The sequence below is a fragment of the Stenella coeruleoalba genome (genome assembly GCF_951394435.1).
Source record: "Stenella coeruleoalba genome assembly, chromosome: 2".
In the NCBI taxonomy this organism is placed as follows: Eukaryota; Metazoa; Chordata; class Mammalia; order Artiodactyla; family Delphinidae; genus Stenella; species Stenella coeruleoalba.
In genome coordinates, this window is record NC_137147.1 from 28718975 (window position 1) to 28745261 (window position 26287).

Here is a 26287-nt window from a genome sequence, read left to right on the forward strand (position 1 = left end):
GCTCTGGCAGACTCTAGTGACACTGCCTACAAGACTCATAAAAGCAAATGATGCTTCTGATTCCCGTAGGAGGGAAAGACACCTTTTTTTTTTTTTTTAATAGTTTATGTTTCTTTTCTTTTTCTTTTTTTAACATCTTTATTACCTTCTTTGCTTCTTGATGCCCTTGGCCAATGTACCCAGGAACACATCTACCACCTCTCCTCTGCTTCTTCTGAAGACAAATAGGCCAACTCTGGTTTTTCTGCCACAAACTTATTTTTGACCAATAATTCCCAACACCGTGTATGCAATTCACTGTGTAGAAACAAAAGGCTTTGTAGAGTTTGGGGGTAGAGTGATAGGACAACCTATGCTCTACCAGGTCAAGAAAAGTAATGTTGCTTTTTTCCATTCATGTGACCTACATAATAATTTTTAAAAGATAATCCTCTAGCTTATGAAATATCTACACTGTACTACAACATACATCCTATAAGTTATTTTGATAGTCTTTACATTAATTTGAGTTAGATGTTTTCTAGAAGAAACAGTCTTCAGAAACTAAGTGTTAAGAATAGTTGAAGGCTTCCCTGGTGGCGCAGTGTAAGAATCTACATGCTAGTGCAGGGGACACGGCTTCGAGCCCTGGTCCAGGAAGATCCCACATGCCGCAGAGCAACTAAGCCCGTGTGCCACAACTACTGAGGCTGTGCTCTAGAGCCCACGAGCCACAACTACCGAGCCCACATGCCACAGCTACTGAAGGCCGCGTGCCTAGAGCCCATGCACTGCAACGAAGAGTAGACCCCACTCGCCGCAACTAGAGAAAGCCCGCGTGCAGCAACGAAAACGCAATGCAGCCAAAAATAAATAAATAAATAATTTAAAAAAATAGTTGAGACTTTCCATGAATAGATTTAATATCGTGCCCTTCAGAGATGTGGCCTGCTATAATCCATACCACTTTATTATGAGTGAATGATGGAAACAATGCATTTGTGTTTCTAGACTGTTCCCTGATAATCGCTGAATAGTTTTCACAGTTACATATTATAATACTTTCATGTAAGAAAATTAGCACAGCTGGAGTCATGCGGTCTTTATTAATTTGACATAAAACAGGAAAATCTGCACTCATCTATCAAAATTATATCTTACCAAGAATTTGAAAGGTATTTAAAAAAGATGTATTCACAGTCTGTCTGAATCGTGTACAAATCAGTGTCTGTAGAAGCAAAAGCCAGACAATGAACACGTGAGGGTAAATGATCCCACTGAAACCCACACCCCAGCACCTTGATAGCACCATAAACACGACAGTCCTGTACTCAGTTCCGATAGTTGACTTGTAAACTGTCCTGTTGCAACATTTACTTATTTTAAAAGGAAAATTGCTTTCTGGGAAGTCCTTCCTGCTACACAGACCAGGCTGAAGTGCTAACACCAGATTCCAGGGCCCAGGGTGGACTCAACTACTTCCTCGGGGCAACGCTGAAGCTGTCCGAGGCCCTGGGAAACAGCTTAGACATTCAAGAAGGGAGTTCACTTCAGCACCAGGCTGATCTTTAATGCACAGATCTGAAGTGTTTCTTGCCAGAGGAGAGGACTGTTCCAATGATGCTATCCAGATGATTTGGGATGTGAGCGTGATGGTGGCCTTGCTGGGATACCCTGCTCTGCAGCTTCAATGAGGGTTGTGAAGAGCTGAAACCACTGTTTTTAATCTCCTGTGTCTGGGGAATTTAAAATGAGGCAAGAAGATCACAAGGATCACTTCTTGGCTCAAATTTATGATGATATTATTTCATCCCAGGGCAAAACCAAACATCCAGTTTTCAAGTCTCTTCCCAAACTCAGCGTTCAGGATCCTCTTGGAGTTGAGGAGAAAGACAAACGCAAATCTGGAGAAAAAGGAGTACTTTACTGGAAGGATTGGTTTCTGGAAGACTCAAGTCACCATAACATCAATTTTATAAGCCCTCAATAACAGTTACCATGAAAAGGGGTTATTGACAGGTAGCTAATATTTTAGAGAAGTTAAAGCTGGTAGTTACCAGAAAACAAGAGACTATAGCTACATTCTGAGGTTACATCTTACTCATTTTTGCATCCTTAGACTCCAGCACCATGCCAGCAACACAGAAGACATTGAACAAAATTTTTCATCGTGGTTTCTGAGCTCATTTTCTTCAGGGCTAGATCATGAATGGGCAAATACGCAAGGCCAGGCACTGGGGGTCAGGATCAGAGGCTTCCTTGAGATGTCTGACCCTGGAAGATCGTATGTGGTAGTTCTGTCTCACATATTACAAAATACGATCAAGACTACATATATAAAGCTTGTTGAGGCCAAGTAAAGGGCGAGTACTAAACATATTATTTGTTTGGGCATCTGTTATGGAAGGAGGGTTTTTAAAATCAAGGGACACTTTGAAAAATGGGGATCCGTGAGTTTAAAAGTAAAAACACCACCTCGTCAGTTGTTGCTTCTGTAGTGAAATAAATAAATTGTTCACTTATGATTTTCTTTCAAGTTGCTTAGAAAGCTTCTCCTTTTTCTGATCAAGAGAGCTATTTACAGTGAGAGCTGTGATCTGAGGACCACACACTAACCTGGTGAGAATCAAAAACAGAGAAGCGATCCCTTCCTCTTTGAAAAAAAATCCTCTACAAATCCTCCAAATATGGTTGGTATTTCCATAGGCTAATTTGTGGCAACATTCTGTATGTAAACACTCTCTATTCTTCTGTAGGCCCGTCGGACACAGACATCAGTGGTCGCCCTTCTTCCTACTGTCCTCCCCTTTTTATTAAGCAGGTCAGCTGGGCTGGTCAGGTTTTACCATTTGTTCTGTCTGGTTCCACAGTCAGCCCTTGCCCCTGGGCGAGGGTGCATCCTCAGTGGAATTGCTACTGTTTTCTCTGGTGACAATCTATTTTTCATGGTGGAAGACTAGCATTTTGATATTTCAGAAACAACTGAATTGACTCTAAGAAGGTTCAAAGGAAAAGTCTGCGTCCAAGACCGGTGCTTTAAAGAAATAAGATGTATTCTCTCTATGCTGAGATGTGGTTCCACCTTGCAGAAAGTGACAGGTCTATGGCAATCTTTCTACATAGGACAGCAATACAAAGGATGGATTTGAACACAATCACACACACCACACACCCTCTTCAGAGATAAACCCTTCATGAAAGAGACAGCATGTTTGGGATCCTCACACAAATAAACTACTCTAGGTCAGGGCTCCCTTCAAGACTGCTTCAAATCTTCAAATCACACATTAGTGTTCAGGTGGCTTTGTTGTAACTGTTGAGCTTCATGTCTTCCTGGAAGATAACACCCACACTGTCACATATCCGAGGAGAAAAAGAAAATCTTGGGAAAAAGGGCCTAAGAGGAGCCAGTTTTTACACACAGGTTAGTACCAGCACATTACTCCTGAAGTTAGTTTCTTATAAGAAATATTCCATGACAGAAAACAAATACTCTAAACTCCAAGGAGAACCCCAAACCAGATCAAATGATGGCTGGAGAGACAGCAGCAGGAAACAGAGGGAAAGCTGGCCTCTCTTCAGCCACAAGGAGAAACTAAGTTTCTCACAAATGCTTAGAGTCTGATCACCATGGCTGAGGGCTGTCCGTGGTAAAAGAGGGGGTGTGCCCCGGCAAAGCTTCATCCAGAGGTGCCGTGTGCTCGCAGGCGGAGGCTCTGTTCATGTGCATTGGCGCAGCTGAACTGCACAGGGCCTGAACTCTGCAGCCCAATTCTCACAAAGGTACATTGAAACTAAAGGTAACGTGGAAGGGAAAACACAAAGCACCCATTGTGAGGTTCTTGAGGAATCACTCGGATCCCCTCCTTCCCAGGCCAGGTTGTGAGCTCATCTTGTCCCATTGGCTGTTAGAGGCCCCTCCTCTCCCCTCTTGGCCGCTGGTTCTCCCCCTGACCCTTGGTTCTCCCACAGCTCACCAAGTGAAGTAACAGCTATCTCCAAGCTTTGTACTGATACAACTGACTCATAAACTTTATAAACCACCAGCTTTTGGCTATTGGTTCAAATTCTGACCTACTGTCAAGAGACAATGGGTTGTAGTTAAAAAGAAAAGACAAACCAGGACAAAAAGTGCTTCACCAGCCATCTTACTCTTCTTTAATCCTACCATCTTTGGGCACATTGCATTCGCTATTTAAGAAAGTACGAAAGCAAGGCTGGTAGCATTGACTCATGACACATTCTTTGCACCACACACAGAGCAAAATCCTAGAACAACTGGATCATCTGCTTCCACAACAGAGCTGTCTTATTCGCTGTATAGGAGAAGTGCTTGTGAGGGGAGTACCGGGAGAGAGATGGAAGGAGGGAGGGACCTGGGGGCAAGTGAACCCACAAGTATGCCTAAAAGTTAGGAATTTGGTGGAAAATCCAGAATTTACCTAAGGGTAATAGGGAATTGTTGAGTTATAGTTCCACTCTTTCCAGAAATAAATGACTGCATTTGGAACCTGAGGTTAAGACTTTTAAGATAAAGCAACCTCAAATAAGTTCAGACTGGCCTTGGGAAGAAATGGCAGCCACAGATGGTAATGAGCTTCAGTGCTTGAGAACAAGTGTCAAAATCAACCTACACCTCAGGTGAAAAAAAGTCTTATTTAAAAATGGTAAGTCTTCAGCAAAAAATCTGAAAGTTTGAGCCCCTTTCCATCTTTCCATTTTGCTCTGGTGCCTGCTCTCCTTACAGTATCTCGCGAAAAGGTTCAGAATTCAATACAGATTTATTAGGTTGACTTTCAACATGTAGTTTAAGATGAAGAGTCCTGTTTGGTTTAAACCATTTCATTTAACCTCTTGGTAATGGTAGTCCTGAGAGTCTGCAGCGTTGGTAAAATCCACCTGTGACCAAAGGTCAACCTGCTGGTGGGAGCACAGCAACTTTCTGGCTCATCACTTTGCCTTGTTCTTGTCCCTCAAATCTGGCAGTTTCTGCACTGAGGGACTCGGTCCACCACAATGACATGTTCAAAACCATTTTCTGTAGACACCTCCTTCCAACGCCCAATAGTGCAGGTGGTCAGGAAGACTTGGAAGGAAGCTGCAAAAAGTCCAGCTGGGAATCTTGACTTTGTTAGATGTGGACACAGGAAAAATCACCTCTGTCCTCCCCAGATTTATTATAGTCAAAGGAGAAAAATCCATGAGATTCTAACTGCAAATATGCTAGATATAAAACTGATGGAATGCTAATTGGTCCATAAAGGGTTGCACAAGATAATCTGTGGCAAAGTAGAAAACAAGCCCAAAGGTGATAGAGATTGGAAGAGCTGGCAATGCTTTCTTGAAAATGGCGAGGAGCAATAATGTAAGGCACAAACCCTGTGGAGAAGAGGGGAAAAGACACAAACCCAGACATAATTATGCAAGTATTTTGTGCAAATCAACTCAATCACAAGTCTCAGTTTTAATTTAGTTAATTCAATACAATCCTTTGACGTTAACTTTTAGAACAAAATTTTTTCATTAAACCTGGAAACAACATTTATTTTCCTTTGCAACAGAGATCATTATCCATACACTGTTGATATTTCATCCCTAATTCTAGATAGGGAATAGAATCTGAAAATAAGTAAAATTATTTTTGAAAACAAATAAACAATACTGAAATTTCTATCTAAACTACTGGGATGGCTACTGTAGGTTTACTTTGGCTAGCTAAAAATCCCAGAGGTGAAGAACATTCTTTATGCTGTCTGGGGGCAAAAAGGTGCTCATGGAATAAACCAATAAAAGTTTGTTTATAAAGTGTATACTGTTTTCTTATAAACACAGAGCAGCTATATAATACACCCCATTTTTTATCCTAGTTACTGAGACATTAACTATAAAGTCTGGAGGGTGAGCTGCATTTAAGGTTTATCCAAAGTAAGTAATTTTCTTCTTAAAAGCTTCAACACATCCAGAAAACTAACCTCAAAAGAGAAATAAATGAAAATTCTAACTGGTCATATGATCAAGATAAATCACAAGTGTAATCATAAAATAAATGCGTAAGTAAAGGCTCTCGTCTAACCTCTCATCCAACTTCATTCACATATATCAAAGATATCACATCTTTAGCAAAAATAGCAATAAGAAATATGAGTTATTTACTTAAATCATTGTCTTGAAAGCTTCAGGCTCACGTTGTAGCACTATAAGCAAAATCTATGTGTGATCGTGCACTGAGTTAGCTTTTCTTGCCTCATACTTACTGCCCAAAGGACACTGTATGCTGCAGGTCGTGGCCTTAAACACAATACCACCACCAAACGCAGACTAAGTGAGGATCTGCTTACCCCTTTAAGACTGATCTAATTCCTTACATTATCTATGCTGCTGGGCTTGAAGCAATGGTTCCTACTCGGAGGTACTTACCAGAATTTCCTGGGGAACTTTTAAAAAAACACACAATTAAAACAAATTAAATATTCGGTTGGCCAAAAACTTCATTTTGGTTTTCCATAACATCTTATGGAGAAGCCTGAACGAACTTTTTGGCCAGCCCACTAATATCTCAGGGTAGAGACCCACAGTTTTAAAAGCTCCCAGGTGATATTAATGTGTGGCCAGGTAGAGAATTACTCAGGTGAGGTCCAATTATTTGTGTTTTTAAAAAAGCTCCCCAGGTGATTGGAACACTCAGCCTAGCTGGGGTTAAAAGGACCACCTTTTAATCAGAATTTTGAGATGAGCTCTGACACGTTTTTAATCCGTGTATACTTACAATTAATATGGCTACAAAACAGGCTATGGTTGTGTTCCAGTCTCCACTGGCTGTTGCAGAAGCTTTACCAACCAGAACACTGTAGAAAATGAAATCTCCTAATCCAAGTTTTACTCCCCCTAAAAAGGAAAGATTATAAAAATATAAAGTTTGTCACTCTTAAAAAAAAGAAAGTTTGTCACTCTTTGCTATGACTTCACAATTCAACTGTCGCTGCCCCCCGCCCCCCATCCTATGCTGAATGAGAAGTCAGTAAATGATATCATACAAAATTAGGCTTTAGCTACGTTTTCCCTTTCTTTTTTGGTTTTCTATAACAGGAGGTTCAGATGTTATGTGGCTAACTCTGGTGTCTTAACAGTAGATGCTGCTGTTATATAGCAAAAATAATAACAATAAATAGTAATTGTCATCTACTGAATGCCTAGTTTATACCTGCACTTGTTCTAATAAATCCTCACAGAACCCCTATGAGATAGGTATCATCTCCTTTTTTTTGAAAAACAGCTTTACTGAGGTATAATTTATTTCATAAAATGCACCCACTGTAAAATGTACAATTCAATGACTGAAAAAATTGTGCAACCGTCACCACAATCCACCATATTTCCATCACCCCAATTAAGATACCTTCTGTTCACTTACAGTTAATCTCCACTCCCCTCCCAGGCCTTAAGCAACCACTGATCTGCTTTCTAACTCTATAAATCTGCCTTTTCTAGACACTGCACAGAAAGGGACTCATACAATATTAAGTCTTTTGTGACTGGCTTCTTTCATTTAACATAATTTTTAAAAATTGAAGTATAGTTGACATACAATGTTGTATTAGTTCCAGGTGTACAACGAAGTGATTCAGATATATATATATATATATTTTTTTTTACAGATTCTTTTCCATTATAGGTTATTACAAGATATTGAAAATAGCTCCCTGTGCTATACAGTAGGTCCTTGTTGTTTATCTACTTTAAATATAGTACTGTATATCTGTTAATCCCAAACTTCTAAATTATCCCCCCTGCCCCACACTTTCCCCATTGGTAACCATAAGTTTGTTTTCTATGCCTGTGAGTCTATTTCTGTTTTGTATGTAAGTTCATTTGTATCATATTTTAGATTCCACATATAAGTGGTATCATATGATATTTGTCTTTCTCTGTCTTGATTTACTTCACTGTATGATAATCTCTAGGTCCATCCATGTTGCTGCAAATGGCATTATTTCATTCTTTTATATGGCTGAGTAATATTCCATTGTGTATATATACCACATCTTCTTTATCCATTCTCCTGTCAATGGACATTTAGATTGCTTCCATGTCTTGGCTATTGTAAATAGTGCTGCTATGAACACTGGGGTGCATGTATCTTTTTGAATTAGACTCTTTGTCTTTTCCAGATATATGCCCAGGAGTGAGGTTGCAGGATCCTATGGTAACTCTATTTTTAGTTTTTTAAGGAACCTCCATACTGTTCTCCATAGTGGCTTGCACCAATTTACATTCCCACCAACAGTGTAGGAGGGTTCTCTTTTCTCCACATCCTCTCCAACATTTATTATTTGTAGACTTTTTGATAATGGTCATTCTGACCGGTGTGAGGTGATACCTCATTGTAGTTTTGATTTGCATTTCTCTAATGCTTAGTGATGTTGAGCATCTTTTCATATGCCTGTTGGCCATCTGATTAACATAACATTTTTTAGGTTTATCCATGACATTGCATGTGTCTGTAGTTTGTTGCTTTTCACTGGTGAATAGCTTTTCATTGTATGGATATACTATATTTTGTTTATCCATTTACCAGTTGATGGACATTTAGATTATTTTCAGTTTGGGGCTATTATGAATAATGCTGCTACGAACATCAGTGCACGCATCTTTGTGTGGGCAGACTGTTTTCATTTCCATGGGGTAGATCCCTAGGAGTGGAACTGTTGGGTTATATGGTAAGTTTATGTTTAGCCTTTTGAGAAACTGCTAAACTGTTTTCCATACTGGCTGTACCAGTACATTCCCACCAGCAGTGCACAAGGGTTCCAGCTTCTTCAGTCCTCATCAGCACTTGGCATTGCTGTCTTTTTGATTACAACCATTCTGATTCATGAGGTTCAGTATCTTTTCATGTGCTTATTAGCCATTATATTTCTCCTTTGGGGAAATATCTACCCAAAGTGTTACCTTATTTTTCAATTAGGTTATCTTCCTATTACTGAGTTGTAAGCATTCTCTGTATACCCTAACTATAAATCCTTTAACAGGATTTGCAATGATTTGCAAATATTTTCTCTCAGTTTGTGGCTCCTTTTCCTTTTCTTAATGGTATCTTTTTTTTTTAATTGTGGTAAAATACACAGTTCAATGGCATTAAGTACATTCATATTGTTGTGCTACCATCACCACCATCCATCCACGGAACTCTTTTCATCTTGCAAAACTGAACCTCTGTACCCATGAAACAGTAACTCCTCCTTCCTCTCTCCCTCCAGCCCCTGGAAACCACCATTCCACTCTCCATCTCTGAGTCTGACTACTCCAGGTCCTTCATTTAAGTGGAATCATACAGTATTTGTCTTACTGTGACTGGCTTATTTCACTTAGTATAATGTCCTGGCTCATCCATGCTGCAGCATGTATTGGATTTTCCTTCCTTTTTAAAGCTGAATAATATCCCATTGTATGTAAGCACCACATTTTGTCTATCTATTCATCAGCCAGTGGACACTTAGGTTGCTTCCATCTCATGGCTATTGTGAACAGTGCTGTGAACACGGGTATATAAATACCTCTTCTCTCTCTCTCTCTCTTTTTTTCTTTTGGCCTCTCTGTATGGCTTGTGGGATCTTAGTTCCCCAACCAGGGATCAAACCGGTGCCCCTGGCAGTGAAAGCGTGTTGTTCTAACCACTGAACTACCAGAGAATTCCCTAAATACTTCTTCTCTTAATGGTATCTTTTGAAGTGTGAAAGTTTTCAATTTTGACAAAGTCCAATCTATCAATTTTTTCTTCTATGTATCACTGTTATATTAAGGAACTCTTTGCCCAGCCCAAGGTCATGAAGTTTTTCTCCTACGTTTTCTTCTAGAAGTTTTAGAGTTTTACCACTTACATTTCAGTTTATGATCAATTTGGGGTTAATTTGGGATTGTGTGAATGATGGATAGGGTGAGACAGGGGTTTCCATTCATTCTTTTGCATGTGGATATTCAATTGTCCCAGCACCATTTGTTGAAAAGATTATATCCTTTTGGCATTGAATTATTTTAGCACCTTTGTAAAAAATCATTGACCATAAATATAAGGCTTTACTTCTGGACTCTCAGTTCTGTTTCTTTGATTTATATGTCTGTCCTTGATTACTATGGCTTTAGAGTAAGTTTTGAAATCAGATAGCTTAAGTCCACCAACTTTTTTCTTCTCTTTCAAAATTGTTTTGGGTATTCTAAGTTCTTTACACTTCCAAAAAATTTTAGGATCAGCTTGTAGAAATTGACAAGCTGATCCTAAAACATACACAGAAATGCAAAGGCCCTAGGTTTTCTGTTGTCAAACATTATTTTTAACTTTTCAAGTTCTTTTCAAAATGATAAACAAAACTATGTATTTAAAAATATGCTTTGGGGCTTCCCTGGTGGCGCAGGAGTTGAGAGTCCGCCTGCCGATGCAGGGGACACAGGTTCGTGCCCCAGTCCAGGAAGATCCCACATGCCACGGAGCAGCTGGGACCGTGAGCCATGGCCACTGAGCCTGCGCGTCCAGGGCCTGTGCTCCGCAACGGGAGAGGCCACAACAGTGAGAGGCCCACGTACCGCAAAAAAAAAAAAAAAAAAAAAAAAATATATATATATGCTTTGGACTTCCCTGCTGGCGCAGTGGTTAAGAATCCGCCTGCCAATGTAGGAGACATGGATTCGAGCCCTGACCCGGGAAGATCCCACATGCTGCGGAGCAACCAAGCCCGTGTGCCACAACTACTGAGGCTGTGCTCTAGAGCCTGCGAGCCACAACTACTGAGCCTGCATGCCACAACTACTGAAGCCTGCAAGCCTAGAGCCTGTGTTCTGCAACAAGAGAAGCCACCACAATGAGAAGCCCGCACACTGCAACGAAGAGTAACCCCGGCTCACCACAACTAGAGAAAGCCCGCGTGCATCAACGAAGACCCAACACAGCCAAAAATAAATAGATAAATTTATTAAAAAAAAAAAGTTCCACAATGAACATGTACTGTTTTTTAAAAAATAAATAAATAAAATATGCTTTGACTTGGGGCTCAACAGTAACCCATTAAGCTTTACTATTGGCTTTTACCTTTCTGGTTGTTATGTAACTACTCCTAACTGAAGTGTGATCCTGATCTTAAAGTTTTGTTGCCTGAGTTACAGAAACTACTTCTGGAAGATAGGTGTTGAGGGCCTTGAGAAGCAGAGTCTGCGGGAGAAAGGGGCAGAGTTCTGATTAATAAGATCTTACTGAGAGGGATTTCCCTGGTGGCGCAGTGGTTAAGAATCCGCCTGCCTAAAGCAGAGGTCACGGGTTCGATCCCTGGTCCAGGAAGATGGCACATGACACAGAGCAACTAAGCCCATGCACCACAACTACTGAGCCCACATGCCACAGCTACTGAAGCCTGTGTGCCTAGAGCCCGTGCTCTGCAACAAGAGAAGCCCGCGCACCACAACAAAGAGTAGCCCCCGCTCGCCACAAGTAGAGAAAGCCCGTGCACAGCAACAAAGGCCCAACCCAGCCAAAAATAAAAAAAAAATTAAAAAAAAAGATCTTACTGAGAAACCATTGTTCTTTTTAAACCGTGGAAGCCAGAGCAACGTCTTCCATAGTGGAAAAATTAAACATACAATCCTGAAATCCGATGCTATGAATTACATGGTCAGTTATCCTTTAACTTGCTAACCTTCCCAGACTGATGAATATTATCACCAGTTTCAGTTGTGGAGAAGAGTCCATCTCTACTATTTAGGTACTAGTGTGATCCAGGGCAAGTTTACTAACTTCTTTAATGCTCAAATTCTTCAGCTACAAGATGGGGATTACAGAGCTATTTCACAAGGTTGGTATCAGCGTTAAAAATAATACAGGAAAAGTTCTTGGCACACACAGAGGCTAAACAAATGACAGCCTTAGAAATACTTTTGATTCCAAATAGTAAGTACTATAAGAAAATAACTAAAGACTTCCCTGGTGATGCAGTGGTTAAGAATCCGCCTGCCAATGCAGGGGACACGGATTCGAGCCCTGGTCTGGGAAGATCCCACATGCCGCGGAGCAACTAAGCCCGTGCACCACAACTACTGAGCCTGTGCTCTAGAGCCTGTGCTCCGCAACAAGAGAAGCCACTGCAATGAGAAGCCCGCACACTGCAACGAAGAGTAGCCCCCGCTCTCCGCAACTAGAGAAAGCCCACGCATAGCGACGAAGACCCAGTGCAGCCAGAAATAAATAAATAAAATAAATAAAATTTAAAAAAAGAAACTAACTGAAAGAAACTAAGTTGTTCAGAAAAAAAATGCTATAGAAATGAATTTTTAAAAATAATGCAGAAGAAAAATTTTGCATTTCTCTGATAAGAGACTTGTGTCTAGAGAATATATCAAAAACTATTACAACTCAATAATAAAAAAGGACCCCCAAAATGGGCAATGGATCTGAATAGACAGTTCTCCAAAAAAATATACAAGTGGCCAATTAGCACACAAAAAGATACTCAACATTATTAGCCATCAGAAGAATGCAAATCAAAACCCTGATGACATACCACTTTACACCCACTAGGAATGATTATAATCAAAAAGACAAAAAATAACAAGTGTTGGTGAGGCTGTGGAAAAATTGGAACATTCATACACTGCTGCGGGGAATGTAAAATGGTGCAGACACTTTGGAAAACAGTCTGGTAGTTCCTCAAAATGTTAAACATAGAGTTACCACATGACTCAGTAATTCTACTTGTAGGTATATACCTAAGAGAAATAAAACCATGTGTCCACACAGATGTGTACATGAATGTTCACACAACACTATGCATAATAGCTCAAAATGGAAACAATCTAGATGCCTATTAACTGATGAATGGATGATAAATGTGACATATCCGTACAATGGAATATTATTTGGCTATAAAAAGAAACGAAATGCTAATACATGTTACAACATAGAAAAAACCTGAAAACATAATGCTATATGAAAGAAATCAGTACAAAGAACCATATAGTGTATGATTCCATTTATATGAAATGTCCAGAAGAGGCAAATCTATTATGATAGTATATTTGTTGGTGCTGGGGGGAATAGGGGTAATGGGTACAGGGTTTCTTTCTGAGGTAATGAACATATTCTAATATTAGCATGTGGTGATGGTTGCACAACTATAATAAAAACCATCGCGGACTTCCCCAGTGGCGCAGTGGTTAAGAATACGCTTGCCAGTGCAGGGGACACAGGTTCAAGCCCTGGTCCAGGAAGATCCCACATGCCACGCAGCAACTAAGCCCGTGCGCCACAACTGCTGAGCCTGAGCTCTAGAGCCCATGAGCTACAACTACTGAGCCCGCATGCCACAACTACTGAGCCCACGTGCCTAGAGCCTGTGCTCTGCAACAAGAGAAGCCACTGCAATGAGAAGCCTGTGCACCCCTTCTCGCCGCAGCTAGAGGAAGCCCGCACACAGCAACAAAGACCCAACACAGCCATAAATAAATAAATAAATAAATAAATAAATAAATAAATTTACTAACAAAAACCATTGCATTGTCCACTTTAAATGGCGGGGAATGAGAGGGATTGAAGAGGTGATGTTAAGGAGTACGGGGTTTCTTTATGGGGTGTTGAAAATGTTCTAAAATCAATTGTGGTGATGGTTGAACAATTCTGTGAATATACTAATGTCACCCCTTTAAATGGGTGAATTGTACAGTATGTGAATTATGTCTCAACAGAGGTATCAAAAAATAAACAAAAATAATGTACCAAGTCAAGCTTAAAATTATAGCCTCACATTTTTTTCATTTAAAGGCTTATGTTTGTTTAAATAATAACAATATTATGGCAAATGCTAGTTATATTCTACAGAATTCATTTTAATGGAGAGAGAAATATAGATGTATTTTATTAGCAAAATTAAAAGAGTCAGGAAACAAAGAAGTAACCATCAATTTTTTTTCTTTAGGCACTTACTGAAGCAACAAGTTATATTCCATAACCAGAAGAGCCTGGATGAATCAGTATATAAAACCTAAGAAAAATCATGTTGCTCGGGAATATGTTTTCTTTAAACAGCTTCTTGGATTTCAGTAAAGATATGCCATGGCCAAACAACTAAAATCACAGCAATGGAAAGTGCTTAAGTTAGACGTAAGTGTTATCAGTATTCCACTGCCAAGTGCTAATGCTGAGATTGGATGCTAGTTGCTTTACTGCTGTCTAGGTCTCCTATTGTTTTGCTTTGTTTTGGCCACTCTGAAAAATAATTTTAAGTAATGATGGAGTTCCTTTCGTATTAAAAGGGGCATTTGCAGGTCTACCAAACATAAGACATGGTAAAAATAATAAATGATGGTGAATATTTACTTTAATTGTAAGATTTCGCTATAGGGCATCTAGCAGAATATATGCCTAGCTTAAATGTAACTATAACATAATAAAATAATGAATATTTCCTACTATCTTTTTAATAAACAGAAACATATAAAAAACTTCCTGAAATTTATTATTTTGTATTTTAACTACTAAAACCTCTTCCTCCACTTGAAGAAAATAACAAAATCCATCTCCCACTCTTCCCTTGAGGTTATAGAAAAAGAACCTCTATGAGTTAAATTTCTACTCCTGGAAACAACAGGTTAATTTCACTACTCTGATAAATTTTAAATCTATCAGTAGTACACTGAGGCTTGCTATGGGCATGAAGTTTGGAAGAAGTGTAGTTTGAAATTCACTAGAAGACCAACTGCACATTGAATAAACATGTTTTACATTTCTAATTAAAATGTCTCAGTGTTCAGCTTTCTGATTAATTTTTGATTTTTAAAAGGTTGTTCTGGAAGACACATGTGCCTTTACATGTCAAATTCTATTGTAAACTGAGACTTTTCTGTAACAACTCTGGTTTAACACACTAATGCAATCCGATATGGTTATGTGTGTTCTGGATGCTAAGATAAGGAAAGAATACCAATTATTAGTTTATATTGGTCCCAGATAAAGAAAATATTAATCTGAAGTTAGAAGGGACAATACTTGGGTTTTTCTTAAAAAAAAAAAAGTTAGAGATGAAGAGAAGGACATGAAGAGATGATCAGGAGAGAGAATCTTCAAGTAGGAAAGGCAGTCGTGAAAGAATCACACTGCAGCTATGCTTAACAGCTATATTTCTTTCTTTTGGCTGTATGCATCTTTGAGAAAAGAGGAAAGGAAGAGAAGAGGCAACTAATTACAGTGATAACTTTGAAGGCAGAGAAAACATCAGCAAACGCAAGCTCAAGGCTGGCCATAAGAGGAGGCAACTGTGTCTGGTTTCCCAGAGTGTGAAAGCTGCAGGCTGCAGATGGCTCTAAAATCTGGAAAACTCGCCCAGCACCAAAGTCATGGATCTGCCCAGGTTCTGACCCAGATAAAAGACTAATGGTGAGTTGTAAGAAGTGTTCTGATCAAGCTGAAGGATAAGGTCAAGGTCACAATTAATAGTGATTAGAGAAGCTAAGGAATCTAGTGTCTGTTTCTTTGAAACTACTTAATATTTTCGCTGTAATATTTTAATCAAGCGTTTCACTTGAAAACGAAAAAATTGAGGGTAATTTAGTTGGGAAATGTGCTAATCTCTTCTTATTCAGTAAATCACCTCTCTAACTAAGAATAAGTAAAGAGATGACTGAGCCCTAACCAGGGGGCTCTACTGGCTAATATCCTAAGAAGCCCCAAGTGCTGACCTGAATTCCAGTGACAGCACACCTTAGACACTGAACAAACTCTTACATTTCTGCAGAGAACCTAAATCCCTTTGATGTTCTTTAAAATTAATAAAATACAGTGCTTGCCGAAAAAGGGCAGTAACAATGTAAAAGGGTGAAGCATTTAAATCCATGGGTCTCTGTGCAGCAACAGTGAAATATATTAATGAAAATTTTGTAGACATGAAGTCTTATCAGAATAATATTAAATTTTTTTTTTTACCTTATAAAATCAATGCCAAAGATCAGGCTGTAAAGGGATAATTTCAAAAATCTGAGGTGCAGAATTTGGTCCATTAACAGATTTAACTATGAGAAAAGCACCAACTATTATTTCCCACTAAAAGCTGCACTGCTGTTTAGAATTGGACTGTAACACTTTGATTCATTTTATTTTGGGAGAGTTTGATACTACAGCACCTAAAGGAATCCATGAATTTCCAATGTAGAGAAAGGCACATACTTTCCTCTGGGTCGTCACTGGCCACGATGCTGCTGGAAAGATCCTGTACAGCGGATCGCGACTCAGCCGTCGAGTGATGAGGCCCCAGGCGACTGTCCCTCTGGGCTTCCCACTCTTCGCTGAAGCCGCCATCATCACTCTCTGTCACGGGGTCTTGTGACTCACTTTCTGTGCCTTCAAGAAAAAGTGAACATCACAGTTGTAATATTTAGAAAAATCTCTTAATACCCTTAAGAAAATTACATGGAAACAGTAATTACCTGTCATCGTAACTAGGTGGGTTAGCTGGCTCTTAAACCACAAATCACGGGTTATTTCAATGCCTGTTGGTTGCTTCCCCAACAGCTATTTCTCCCCTTTTTTCCTCAGGGCAGAGTACTGATTTATTTGGGTTTCCACCTCCCACCCATGACTCCGGTGGTAAATCCAGTTCAGTCCAAGCTAAGTGTGGTCATCCTACAATTCCTCTTCCCAATGAAAGCTCTAAAGCTGTGGGGTTGGTACCAGCCAATGTGTGGTGAGACAAAGTCTGCTGGAAATTTGGGGAAAAGTTTTCTCACTCCTTGAGAGAGACGTAAGGAGACACAAACAGCCCCTTTCTTCCCCTGGATGTTGTGTTATCTGGATATGATGCCTGGCACTGCAGTCGTCATCTTGTGACCATGAGGAGCAGAGGGCTGAGGACCAGGCTCATATCTAAGGGTAGCAGAGCAGGAAGACGGGAAAGAACCGGGGCCCCTGATAATTATCCAGTCATAAAATTAGCCAGCCGTGCAAATGCCTACACCTCAGGACTTCTGGTCAGGTGAGAGAACTTTTCTTCTCATCTTTGCAGCTGGGGCTGCTGGCACTCACTGATCGATGGTACTCACCACTGGCTTTAGTGACTAAGTTATAAAAGTAGACCACTATTGGGGGCTGGGAGGATGGGAAAGGAGGGAGTGAATTTTTTTATGGGCTAGTTAGTCATTTTGTTATAATGACTCGGTCTGACTGAAAATTGTGAGTATAACATGATTGTCTCAAGAACCTTCCATACGTCAAAAATAATTAAAATACATAAGTGAAGTTGATAATACTTTTTTCTCATTTATTTTTTATAAAATTAATACATGTTCATATTTATTCATCTACTATGAATAAATGAAGCTTGCATACTTCAGGCCTCTCGCTTGCATGGACATTTTTCTGAAAGGGGCTCTAGCAATTTTGTATTTTTAATTTGCATTGTTTTCTTAACCAGGTCTCCACAAAACCTGAATCTTCCCTGAGCTAGTTTATAAAATCATAAAAGTATACGATTTAGAAATAAAAACATCAGTGCCTGCTCTGCCCTATCCCTCCTCACTCCCGACCCTCACCCTACCTTCAACCCTTTCAGCTGTTTATTTTGGTATTTACCTCCATAATTAATTATAAATAGCACACTCATAATGCTGTATCTTGATGTTTTTATCTTAGGTGCACTCGGGCAACCTCTGAGTTCTATTACTTTCTTCCTTTACAGACATCCCTCTTGGAATCCTACACCCCCTTGCTCCAAACTAACTTCTAGTTCCTATAACACAGAGGTTTTTAACTGGGGGTAGCACCTCCCTTCCATGGGATGTTTGGAAATAACTAGGAGGGGGAGTTTTTGGTTATTGCAAACCTCGAAGCTACCCTTGGCATTTAGTGGGTGAGGGGGCAGGAATGCTAAACAATGTGAGGGGAGTCAACACAATGAAGAACGCCCACCCGAAACACCCACCACACTCCCACTGAGGAACTCTGCAGCTCACCCAGCTCCTCCTCACTTCAAGGTCCTTGCCCATGGTGCTTCCTCTTCTAGAAAGCTCTTCTTCCTCTCTTTGGCTGGCCATCTCCGGTTATCACTTCCCCAGGGAAGCCCTCCTAACTTTCCAGAACAAATGAAATTCTTCCACTATAAACTTTCATAGCAACTTACACTTCTCCTTTGTAGTGCTTATCACAATCTGAATGAATTATTTGTTCAACATGCGTGTCTCCCCAAACAGGCTATAAACTCTACAGGAATGGGACCTCTCGTTCAGAGCTATATCCCCAGTGCCTAACAAATACTGGGCACACAGTCAGGTGCTCAATCAACATTTGTCAAAAGAACAAAATCTTGATGTACCCAAAACACACTCATACTCACATATATATACATGTATACTCACAGACAACTAATTTTTCAATTTTCTTTAGCTTAACAAGGTTAACACAACAACCAGACCTGGAGCAACTGTTTCCTCTATTTCCCACTTCTCTACTAGGTCTACTGCTGGTCTAATGCCACCCTGTTTTGCTGCCTCGCTCACTGCAGAATGGGCCTATTATCTTTTGGTCCCAAATACGCAAATTCTAAGTTGAAAGCGTCCTCCTTGCAGTTACCCAAATGCTAGAACAGCAGTTTTCTTGGCTCTAGAAAACCTAAACTCTCCCTTTCCTGACAAACAGCAACTCAATTAAGGCCCTTTTTTCTTCTCTGACCAACCTTTATTCCGCCTCTGTTTGTCAGCTTCCTCATAAGGTTAGTCCTTGTTTTTCTTAAAAACAAAGGTTTCCTTTCTTTTTGACTATTGATATTGTGCTGTTATTCCTCAACTTTTCTAATTATAACTCCTCCTAACTTGTGTTTGCCTTAACATCTTCTGTAGTATCCACAAGTGGGCCTTTCAATCTCCCATCCTAGGTCATCATTCTTACCCTCCTCCAGAAAGTCATGTCCACCTGGAATATTTTATCTTCTCAACATAAACGTTATCACAACTCAAATCAAATTACATTTCAGTTACTCTGGACTTGTCAGACAAGAGGTTCTCATTTTTGCATGTTTGAAGAGACTGTTTATTCTACCTTTTTAAAACCATAGCCTCAACTTGAACCTTTCCATACTGGAATTAATGGTGTTTAATGGCAGAAATTCTTAACCTAGGGTGCCCTGGCTGATTGTTGGGTTTGGAGCATGTGAACTCAAATATTTACCTGTGTTTGCTAGGTATTACCACAGCTTCCAGGAGATTCTCAAAAGAAAGTGGTTAAAAAATCATTGCTTCATAACTCATAAGATGACAATGACTGTGAAAACCAGGAAATTATCAAATAAAAGCCACCTACTTTGTGCATTATAATTGGAGTTTTTGGATACCTTCCTTTGGGCTTCTGGGTCTCCTTCTGCCATATTCACCAACCATACCATTGTTGCTGTTGAGAAACACAAAAGTCCAGGTAAGGACTGGAAACACAATAGGAAAGCTCACGAATAGAGAGCAGGCTGTTATTTCTCCACACAAATCACCAATCTTCTTAATGTCACCATAGGAATCCCTAACAATCAGAAGCAAATGCATATTAAAAACTACTGGGACGGGGCTTCCCTAGTGGTGCAGTGCTTAAGAATCCGCCTGCCAATGCAGGAGACACGCGTTCGAGCCCTGGTCCAGGAAGATCCCACATGCTGTGGAGCAACTAAGCCCGCGCGCCACAACTGCTGAAGCCTGTGCGCCTAGAGCCCGTGCTCTGCAACAAGAGAAGCCACCACAGTGAGAAGCCTGCGCACCGCAATGAAGAGCAGCCCCCGCTCGCCGCAACTAGAGAAAGCTCTCACGCAGCAACAAAGACCCAATGCAGCCAAAAATAAATAAATAAATTTATTAAAAAAATAAAAACCACAAAAGGTTCTCTTTGATTTTGGCAGATAAAAATAATTTCTGAAACTGGACATTTACTGTAGCTTTCAAACTGTAGCTGCTATAATACAACTGCTCATTGTTATTTATAATCCCTGAAAAGTAACCAGAAGGAAAATTGTTCAGGCCAGCAAGACTCCACTGGAACAACAGCTCGACTAGTTGAATATCCTAAAACAGTGTGAATTCACTGGTGAAAATTACTTATTGGAACTAAATTAGAGGACAAACTGGGGCTCACAAAGCATCGGATGAATTACTGTAATTCGAAAGATGCAACGAATATGTTCATGTTATGTCTTATTTCTAGGATTTTCAATAATGCTAAACTGTGTTATATACAGGGAATAAGAAAAAAAAAGTTAAAAGCAATAAACATAAACGGATGGTCAACTGCCTTTTCTATGTCCCCTCCACAAAAATACATATATATCAATATATCTAGATAGCTCTAGATATACACACACACCTTGTCGCATTTTAATTAAGAGGCAATGTGAATACTTTAAAATGGTGCTTCTCTTACATACTGCAGGTAGGATGAAACATGGCGGGGAATTTGGTAACATCTAACAAAACTACATGTATATTTACCCCCTGACCCAGCAATAACACTTTTGGAATTTATCCTGAAGATACACCAACAATAATACAAAAATACATACAAACATGTGCCATACAGGGTGACAGCAGAAACCAAGACAGCAGCAGCCTGAGTCCAATCCAGTAATGGTAAGCAATTTTAAACAAGATACTTGGCATTTTCTGTTTCTCTGGCATCACTGATTTTACAATTATATCCATTTTCCTAATACTCTAAGGCTTCTTGACTAGCTTATGAAAGAAATACATAACCAAAGAGGATAAAAATCCTGTAATAGCTGCACTTACTCATTCACCATAGGTTTGTAATTCAGAGGTCAGACAAGTTCCATTATATGATAACCTGACTAACTGATCAAAGTGAATATTAGCCAGGTTAGGGATTCACTGTAACTAAATCCAAACCCAATGAAGAGGAAATAGGGCAACCACCGGGTTTACGAATTTCTGTAGTCTTCTTGGCAATGAAGGCAGCAGGTATTTATTTGATTTTCTTTCTTTATGCAAGTATAGAAAGATAAAGCTACAAACTGGTTTAACACTTAATATTAACCATGGAAATCAAGGGTCAGCAAACTTTTTCTGTAAAGGGCCGGATAGTAAATATTGGGGCTTGTGGGTCAACATCTGGCCTCTGTCACATATTCTTCTTTGTTCTTTTGTTTTTCATCAACTCTTTAAAGATGTAAAAACCATTCTTAGCTTTCAGGCCTATACAAAAACAGGCCAAGGGCCAGATTTGGCTATGGGCAGTAGTTTGCTAACCCCTGATGTAAATTATCATGAGCAGAATATATATTTGCTGAATGAATTAACATTACTAAAATAATATCTAAAAAACCCGCTTTCCAATCTTTCAACTTAACACCAAACATCTTAGATCAATAGAAAAATATGTGAATTAAAAATTAACAATCTAAAAACTTCCCAAACTGATATGAAATCAGAGAAAAACTTTACATAATGGTCAACCTCAAGGAACTGTTATCTTTGTTTTCTGAAAAGCTACCAAAGAGTAGGTGTACATTCTTCCTGTCCAAACAAGGGATAGAGAAAACAAACAAAAATGCTCACATGTTTCCTGAGGGTAAGACCCTTTTGCAAACTGAATACTCTTAACTGGGGAGTATACAAATGCATCAAAGGATTGTATTTTTAAAGAACAAATAACTGAAAGGACTGACTTAAAAACTTTTCATATTAATGTTTATATCCATTTCAGGGGGAAAGAACTGATTAATATTGCTGTTTTTTGTATATTCTACTTGAAAAAAACTGTCAAACTCAATGATTTATGAAATGCTCACTAAAGATTCAGTATTTCACGAGAACAGATACTTTCTTGAACCTATTACACAGGAGGTAAAGTTTTATGCTTATATTTTCCCATATGTGTGGAATTACTGCAAAAAAATCTCAATATTGATTGTTATACAGACTTGAGTTTTTAAAAATTCATATTATATACGAGTGATTTTTTTAAAAACAGTAAATCCTTTTTCTGAGTATAAAATTAACATACATGCTTAACATTGTGGCAGACTGAAAGATCCTTTCTTCACCCCTCCTGCACCCACACTCTTGCCATGGTCTCGCTGAGATTGGAATGCAGTTTTCCTCTTCCTGACCAGGGACTCAGCTATGTGACTTGCTTCAACCAATGGCACATGGACAGAGATGACAGTGTGCTAATACTTAACAGGCCTGCTGCCCTCTTGTTTCTCCAGATACAAGAATGTCTTCAGTTAACCCACTGGCCCAAGGAGGACAGGGAACATGTGGAGCAGAGGTACCACAGCCAAGTCTGATCAGCTGAGTCAACTGACCCGCAGGTGCAGGAGTGATGGTGACTGATAATTATTTTTAAGGCATTAAGTTGTTTTTCTTTAAAAAATAAATTTATTTATTTATTTTTGGCTGCGTTGGGTCTTCTTTGCTGCATGCAGGCTTTCTCTAGTTGTGGCGAGTGGGGGCTACTCTTCGTTGCGGTGCTTGAGCTTCTCACTGCGGTGGCTTCTCTTGTTGCAGAACACGAGCTCTAGGCACACAGGCTACAGTAGTTGTGGCGCACGGGCTTAGCTGTTCCACGGCATGTGAGATCTTCCTGGATCAGGGCTCGAACCCGTGTCCCCTGCAGTAGCAGGTGGATTCTTAACCACTGCGCCACCAGGGAAGTCCCCTAAGGCATTAAGTTGTGAGGTGGTTTGTTACACAGCATTATCGTGGTACTAACAATAGATACAACGGTAGAAAAATGTAAAATCCTAAAACTAAGAAAAAATTTAAAACTCACAATCCCTTCACTTTGACATCCACAATTAAAAAATATAGAGTACAACAGGGACTTCAAGCAAGTTCACAAGAAAGACTGAGGTGAACTAACACGTGCTCCCAACTTGACCTCTCTCTACGTTCCACTATCTTCTGCTTTTCTGTCTTTTCCTTCCTTCCGGGTCTTTCACTATTCTCATCTAATTCCTCTTACTGGACTCTTAGAGCTATTTCTACCTGCTTTGTTTATTACTTTGCTCCAGTAATTACTTCTTTTTGCTGGTCTCTTCAAAGCCTTTCTCCACTGGCTCCTTTCCCTCAACCTTCTCTCTCCTGGAACGATCTTTCCTCATACCTGTTCTCTTCTCAAGTCACCACTGCTCTGCCTGTGAACTAGTAGGTGATACTTACCTCTACTTCTTCATCACCCAGTCTCTGTCCACTGTATCACTTCCACTGCCAGTGCCAGCAAAACCCAGACAGACACACACAGACACACACACACAGACGCACACTTTCCGCCCTTTGGAATACTGCTTCTGGTCCTATCATTCTACTGAAATTGCTCTCTTAAATGTCACTAAAGATGTCTAAAGCACCAAATTCTATATGGTTTACTTAGTCCTCATCATCCTTCACTTCTTTATAGCATCTGACATTCTCTCCTTCTTGAAACTCTGCTTTTTCAATAACTCAACAGATAAATAGGCCAAAAGTCCACAAGGGTATATATCACACTGATAATACTGGTAAGTAACTGCTTGGTAAAGTATTAAGATTGAGGATGACAGTTACAATGAAATTTAACTTTATCTGTAATTCAAAAATCTTTCAATGATAAAGTATTAATGTATTACTTGTATAATTAAAAATTAATTCTAAAAATATGGAAAAATACAATACCAAGCCAGTCATAAAACAAGAAATTTAAACATGCAGCTAAAAAATACATTAAAAAGTCCAAATAATCATTAATAGTTATTACTTACTATTAACTAATAGTTATTAATTACTAATAGTTATTACTTACTATTAACTAATAGTTATTAGTCAATAAGCCAAGATGAAAACTAAAACGAGATGTTGTCTATTAGTTTCCCATACACATATACAAACAAGTGATAATGAAGGTGTTAGTTAATTAGGACCTTCACACTACTGAAGGGAATATAAATTGGTATAGCCTTTTTTTTTTTTTTTTGTGGTATGTGGGCCTCTCACTGCTGTGGCCTCTCCCATTGCAGAGCACAGGCTCCAGACGCGCAGGTCCAGCGGCCACGGCCCATGGGCCCAGCCGTTCCGCAGCACGTGGGATCCTCCTGGACCGGGGCACGAACCCGTGTCCCCTGCATCGGCAGGCGGACTCCCAATCACTGCGCCACCAGGGAAGCCCTGGTATAGCCTTTTGAGGAGGCAATCTGGCACTATCTATCAAAATTTAAAGGCACACATCCTTTGACTTAGCAATTCCATTTCTATGAATGTATCTGTACAACAATATTCACAAATTCATAAATGTTCTCTGCAAGCATTGTTTGTAATGGGAAATGATCAATAAAGATACCCTTTATTTAATATCTATATAAGAGAAAACTATGCAGACATTTCATGTACTGATATGAAAAAACAGTCATGCTACTGCTAAGTGAAAAATGCTGGTTTTCCCAATTTTCTGATGTTTTCTTATGTTCCATTTACTATTTTCTCTTCATTTCTCACTCTCTAAACATAGTAGTTGACAAAGATCTACTCCTGGTGTCCTCTTCTCTTCTCCTTTGATTTGAATCACTCATCCACTCCCACAGCTGCAACTGTCACCTCCATGCTGATGTTCTTCAATTCTGCATCTCTATTATCAACCTTTTCCTTTGCACTGGTACTTCATTTCTAAACTCCTGCCGGAAATTTCTACCTGGATGGCTCACAGGTCCTGCCAAGAAAATTAGATATGGGCTACAGGCAACACTACACAGATTTCTCAAATAAGAAAAACCTCTCTTCTTTATCATCCTCCCTTTAAGCTTTAAACTTCTCTCACTCGTCACTAAGAATGACTGAAACTACCTCCAAAAGCTCTCATCAAGGCCTTTCCCTTGACTGCCATTACCTATCCCATAATTCAGACTCTCATTACTTTCCACCTAGATCATGGCAATATCTGTTTAGTTATGCTTCCCGTTCTCTCTCCCTCCCGTTCATCTTGCACAATGCTGCAAGCTTACAAAGGCACAGCTCTGATCACATTAGTCTTCTGTTAAGAACCTTCTGTGATTCCCAAGTGATCATGAATAGAATACAGAGATCTAAACCAGTCCCTCAAAGCTATCCGTGATCTTGCCCTGAGTGCCTTTCCAAACCCATCTCCTAGTACTCTCCCTATTTTGTACTCCATGTTCTAGTCAACTGGAACACTTGAAATTTGAAGAAGATGCCCCACACTTATGCCTCCAAGCCATTCTTTGTGACAAGCCCACTTTTAAAAAAAAAAAATTTATTTGGCTGCATTGGGTCTTTCTTGCTGCGCGGGCTTCAGTAGTTGTGGCGCGCAGTCTCAGTAGTTGTGGCACAGGGGCTTAGTTGCTCCGTGGCATGTGGGATCTTCCCGGATCAGGGATCGAACCCGTGTCCCCTGCACTGGCAGGCGGATTCTTAACCACTGCGCCATCAGGGAAGTTCCCAAGCCCACTTTTGGAAATGACTCTTCCATCTGCGCTTGCTGAAATCCTACCCACTGTTTGAAGGTTCAATCCAAATGCTGTCTCTTCCATGAAGCCTTTCTCTGATTCCCCATTTAGATTTTCCCTGTTTTGAGCTCTTTCTGCATTTTGCGTTCCTTCTGAATAATCGGATAACAGCCTGCCTCGAATGTTGTTTATATACTTGTCTTATCTCACTTCTAAATTGTAAGCAAGGGAATTCCCTGGTGGTCCAGTGGTTACGACTCTTGAGTTTTCACTGCTGAGGGCTTGGGTTCGATTCCTGGTCGGGGAACTAAGATCTCACATGCCGTGCAGTACAGCCAAAAAAAAAAAAGTAAGCAAATGCACTCTGAGGGAAAGCAAAGTATCTTAATCATCTTTTTTTTTTTTTAATTTAGTTTTTGGCCATGCCATGGCAGGTGGGATCTTAGTTCCCCAACCAGGCCCCCTGCATTGGAAGCATGGAGTCTTAACCACTGGACAGCCAGGGAAGTCCCTCTTAATCATCTTTATATCCTCCACAGTGCTCTGTGGGAGCAGATCAGGTCAATGATGAATAAATAGTTACTGAATGATTAGGAAGTGTATGACTCTAAAACCAAAAAAAGGGCAAACACATTCTGAAGGAAAAGTACAATTCTTTCAACATGCTAGTGCAAGATCCACCTACATGTATATAACAAGTACTCAATAGTTCTTGATTAATAAGATTTTAAATGAGAATACTGGCTCCTCAATCTCTAAATATTTCTTCTATCTCCACACATACTGAAAACTCTCTTGAACCAATGTCAGGCAGAAGATAATAATTTGCAAGGAAACAGATCTGCAGCATTTCCATCAAT

General features: G+C 39.7%; 1 protein-coding gene across 2 annotated transcripts in view; it reads right to left on the reverse strand.

Annotated features, from left to right (window-relative positions):
* Positions 1-1066: 1066 nt before the first annotated feature.
* The window catches only part of PSEN1 (presenilin 1), a 77866-nt gene continuing 52645 nt past the window's right edge, over positions 1067-26287 (reverse strand). For both annotated transcript variants that reach the window (XM_079914261.1, XM_079914260.1), the window contains exons 9-12: positions 19298-19384; positions 16175-16348; positions 6746-6864; positions 1067-5358 (exon numbers count right to left, since the gene is read on the reverse strand). In XM_079914261.1, coding sequence (XP_079770387.1) covers positions 5203-5358; positions 6746-6864; positions 16175-16348; positions 19298-19384 — 536 coding nt within the window. In that variant the 3' untranslated portion in view covers positions 1067-5202. The remainder of the gene's footprint in view (positions 5359-6745; positions 6865-16174; positions 16349-19297; positions 19385-26287) is intronic.